The 4,823-nt window shown below is 27.1% G+C and overlaps 1 protein-coding gene across 1 annotated transcript; it reads left to right on the forward strand.

Moving 5' to 3' along the window:
• Positions 1–1,064: 1,064 nt before the first annotated feature.
• Positions 1,065–4,574, forward strand: LOC108693831 (stearoyl-CoA desaturase 5-like). Its single transcript, XM_018202982.1, has 6 exons — positions 1,065–1,106; positions 2,018–2,338; positions 2,733–2,863; positions 2,930–3,135; positions 3,993–4,178; positions 4,301–4,574. The coding sequence occupies exons 2-6, from the start codon at positions 2,080–2,082 to the stop codon at positions 4,572–4,574; spliced, it is 1,056 nt and encodes a 351-aa protein (XP_018058471.1). The 5' UTR covers positions 1,065–1,106; positions 2,018–2,079.
• The last annotated feature ends 249 nt before the right edge of the window (positions 4,575–4,823 follow it).

Below are 4,823 nucleotides of genomic sequence, written 5' to 3' on the forward strand. Positions count from 1 at the left end.
GTATATGCTACATAATTGTGTTTATAGTTACGACAAAAGTATTAATATTTGAATATTTTTTCCTTTTAAAATAAAATTCTACTTACGAACAACATTTTACAATTAGTTTCTATAACAATAATTGCTCAACCGATAATTGCTTTACGGATAATTGCTAAAATAATTAATTCTTCGAGGTTATCAGTTATATTATAAGTAAGGACAAATCATCATTTGTGCAGTTTAAAGAGGTAGAATATATAGATATTTCAAAAATTACAAATAGAATGTATACTTAAAAAATTAGAAATATTGAAGTATACACTTTATTTTTGATACTGTGTTCCACTAAACATTACAGTGTGCTATTCCTTATCTTATATGAACGACAAATTTAATTTTTAATTATTATTTATATCAAAAAAGAATTTCGAAAATGACATATTTAAAAAAACAAAAGGATTAAATAAACAGACACGGATCTTATCCAATAATTATCTTCCTATTATTAAAAGTATATCCCTTCTAATACAACCAATACTTTAGCACTTAGTTACTGTCAACCTTCCACATTTTCTTTTTAACGATAACGAAATACAGACAATTAAATATTTTAACATCAGAATGATCCTTCCATCATACAAGTTAATTGTGATATACATAAAAAAGTGGTGTACGTTTTTCGATAATTATACAGGTACGAAAACGTAAGTTAACTTAAGTTAAGATTAGCTGATTAATTAGCATACAGTTTTATTAATTATGTGTTAGGAATTGAAACTCTTATATTTATTTTTAAAAAACACGATATCAAGAAGATCCTTAAGCTATCTGTATTACCGATTAAATCACAATTTTTGTATAACAATTATTTTTTTTATAAAATTATGGTTTATAATTGAGCAAATTAAAGTTATTAACAATATATATCAAATTTATTATACGAAGAAACATATAGTATTGACATATAAAATTGAACGTTTCGGAACACACAGGTTCTTCTTCAACAATAATATGAAAAAATGATCGATCTCAAATGATTTACATTACATATAATGGCAATGGAATTCAAATGGTTGTGAATAAAGCGATATGTATCCTTAAGCCTTAAATTCCTGTTTTTTGATGTAAGTGCAAATCGATATTTTGGATAATGTTCGTCAATATTCAGTGTCGAAAAATGAATCTGAATTGAAGTTCCGGTTATATTACCTATATTATATAATATAAAAATATGATACAATAGATGTCATATGATTAAAATGTAATCAAAAATTAAAACAAAGTGAGATTTATATGAATAGAATTAGAATTATGTTATATTTAATATTAAATTAATTGTCAAAACAATTGTTAAAACAAGATTATTTTGAATAATAAAAATTAAACAATATTAAAAATCTTTATTTTAAACCGCATATGTGAGAAATGCAATCAATATTAGAAAAATGCCTATTATGGTCGAAGCTGGATTTTTATTGCTTTAAATAATTCAATTTTGAGATTCTTAAATAATTAACAATCTTAAATAATTCTCTCTTACTATATACACTCTATATATATATTTGCATATTGTAACCTTTTTAGAACTGTGCACCGAATTGTTCTTCTGGACTATAAACGTAATTAAAACTACTCTAGTAATCGCGAATTAAATTGACAAGCAATTTAATAATTTGATGCTATCAAATTTTTATTATATTATATGAGATGTTAATATGTTAAAACTGTTAATAAATTTATTACGAAAAATATTATCTTGGCCGGGAGTCGAACCTGGATCTCTTGCGTGCGAGCGTCCTAAACCTTTAGACTACCGAGACCTTAGTAATATTTTTCGCAATAATTAGCACATAAAGGAACAACGTCTCTTTAGGCGATGTAAATAAACATTATTTTGTATTATTATCAAATCGACGTTTTAACAACTAACATTTTTCACCCCGTTTGATATCCCAGTGCAGGCTTATGTGCTCCTTATTAATCATATTATTTTAATTATTGATTTGAAAAAAAAGTTGACAATTATTTGTTACAGTTACTTGTTAATAGCGTGAAGCAGATTTTTTAAATTTTCGATTCAGTAATTCGAAAATAAAGATGGCGCCAAAGATTTTAAGCACAGATTCGAAAACACTTATGGAGAAAGATTTACCAAATGAGGAATCTTTGATTACTACAAAGACGATAGATGAAAATAACAAGCAAAATAGAAGCGAGAGTTATATAAGAAATGAAGTCTGGTTCAAGACAGAGCTGAAATGGATAAACGTCGTAACTATTAGTCTTCTCCACTTATGCTTCATATATGCCTGTTTTACTTTTAACTTTTTCGAAAATCTAATGACAACTGCTTGGAGTAAGTATTCTTTGGAAAATTCTTTCATTAATTTGATTTCCTATTATAAAAAAAACCTATATAATAAAAAAATAAAATTTATCAACGAATTAATCATTAAAATTGTAATGCATGTTTATAAAAAATGTCACAAATGTCGTTTTTCTGACAGCAGATTTAAAGAAATTACAATTGATTAGACTCGCGATTGAAGAGAGCACGCAATAGAAGCTTAATAAATCAACAAACTGCTGTTAAAAATTTCTCATTTCTATTGTACCATATTAATTAAATATGTCATAAATCATCTTGAATTGTCAAATCAGTAAAACCCATACTAGAAATACGGATTATTATTCACAATTTTAAAGCATTTATAGTGTTCTAATTGCGTTTCGACCTTTTTTGTTTCAAGTATATGGCATGATTATAATAGCAGGCTTTGGTGTCACCGGCGGTGTTCATCGTTTTTGGACCCATCGATCTTATAAAGCAAAATGGCAGCTTAGAACTATACTTGCCGCCTGCTATGCTGCGGCTAGCATGGTAAATGAATGTTTATAATTTATATGTTAGACAAAAGAATTTTTTTTTACAATTGTATCCTTTTAGAATGACATATTCGAATGGGTGCGAGATCATCGGGTGCATCATAAATATACTGATACGGATGCAGATCCGCATAACAGTAACCGAGGATTCTTTTTCTCCCATGTGGGTTGGTTGATGATGAAGAAACATCCGGATGTGATCCGAAGGGGTTGTAAGATCGATATGAGCGATGTATTGGCTGATCCCATTGCTGTATTTGCTATCAAGTAAGTTTGTGCAGGAAGTTATATAAGTTATACGAAATAATTTTATATTGAAAAAGACAAAAGAACACAAGAAGAAAGAAAGGTATTACGAAAATGTTTTTGCCGTTTCCTCGGAAAATATTTATAATTATGATAATTTTATGTAGCCTTCTCAACTTCTTCGAACATAGGACAGTTATGAAATTATATAACCAAATCTGAACAAAATTTGTAATTTGCATTTATTAGGAGTATATTTTCAAAAACAGATATAGAAACTCTAATATCTTTTAAAATGTTGATAATTTTTGTGCTAGATTTTGTCATATATTTTCATAAATGTTGTCTTATAAGAATTTGATTCATTTTGAAAGCATGTATTTAATATTCCGATATTTTTTGCAGCCCCTCCTGGTGAAAATTTTTCTCATAATTTTTATACAAATTGAAACATTTTTCAGAAATACTCAGAAATATTCGAAAAGTTTACATTTTCTCTCAGAATTTTTCACAAATGAATTCTGAAATATTCTGAAATTTCTCATCCCATAATTTTAGAAAAATATTTTTAAATTTTTTAGATTTTATAACATTTCATCAGATGTTATACTTACAAAAAATTTTATAAATTTCTTATAATATTTCATAATTAACATGGAAAATTCTGAGAAAAGATGTAGATTTTTTGAGAAGTGTTTCAATTCGTATAAAAAATGTGAGAAAGTTATAAAATTATATAGAAATTCTGAAAAATTATATGAAAAATTCTAAGAGAAATGTTCACCAGGATCTTTTAGAAAATCATTTAAATTTTTTTACGTAAGATATAAAACTGTGATAAAAACTACACACCGTAATTAATTAATGCTATTTTTCAGATATTCTTCGATATTAAAATTTATATTCGCTTTCTTGCTTCCGGTGATGTTGCCTGTGTATGCATGGAATGAGACTTGGTCTAGAGCTTTCGTGTCGCAGATTTTTATTCGTTACATTTTGGTTTTAAATTTCACATGGAGCGTTAATAGTGTGGCTCATATCTGGGGTTCAAGGCCATATGATGCGTAAGCAAATAATTAATATCAAAATTATTATATTCACATATAATAAATTTGATCTAAAAAAATCTAAAGCTTTCGTCATTTTGTATCGCCGAATAATTTTGTTTCATTTATTTTAATGACAGGCATATAAATCCAACAGAAAGCCTATTCGTTAACTATGCTACGATCGGTGAAGGATCACACAATTATCATCATATTTTCCCGTGGGACTATAAAGCTTCCGAGTTTAACGGTTCCATAACCACAAATCTCATTAAATTCTTCTCGAAAATCGGCTGGGCGTATGATCTCAAAGAACCGTCGGAAGAGCTTATAAAAACCGTTGCAATGAATAGAGGTGATGGAAGTCATTCTTTGTGGAAAGCTGTGCCATATTCAGCTAATAAAATTGAATAATAAAAATAACGGTTGTCTCATGATAGCGATTTTTGTGGACCAGTTAACAATAAATGTACGTGATCAAGATAATTTATTAAGTTAATAATATTGTTATAATAATATAATATAATAATATAATAATAATGTTATATAATAATATAATAATAATGTTAAAATATAAACTTGTTTTTTAGATTCCCTAGCACATGGTTTTATGTATGTTTCCTAAATAATGTTTATAGAACATTACATATGTTCAGGAAATGT

Source organism: Atta colombica, unplaced genomic scaffold, assembly GCF_001594045.1.
Source record: "Atta colombica isolate Treedump-2 unplaced genomic scaffold, Acol1.0 scaffold110, whole genome shotgun sequence".
Classification (NCBI taxonomy): Eukaryota; Metazoa; Arthropoda; class Insecta; order Hymenoptera; family Formicidae; genus Atta; species Atta colombica.

What these genes read in the sequence shown, in the direction of transcription:
- LOC108693831 (XM_018202982.1), top strand. Translation starts at nt 2,080, where the DNA reads ATGGCGCCAAAGATTTTAAGCACAGATTCGAAAACACTTATGGAGAAA. An exon ending in TCTAATGACAACTGCTTGGA is followed by an intron (nt 2,339 to 2,732) that starts GTAAGTATTCTT and finishes TTTTGTTTCAAG; the next exon opens with TATATGGCATGATTATAATA. An exon ending in ATTGCTGTATTTGCTATCAA is followed by an intron (nt 3,136 to 3,992) that starts GTAAGTTTGTGC and finishes GCTATTTTTCAG; the next exon opens with ATATTCTTCGATATTAAAAT.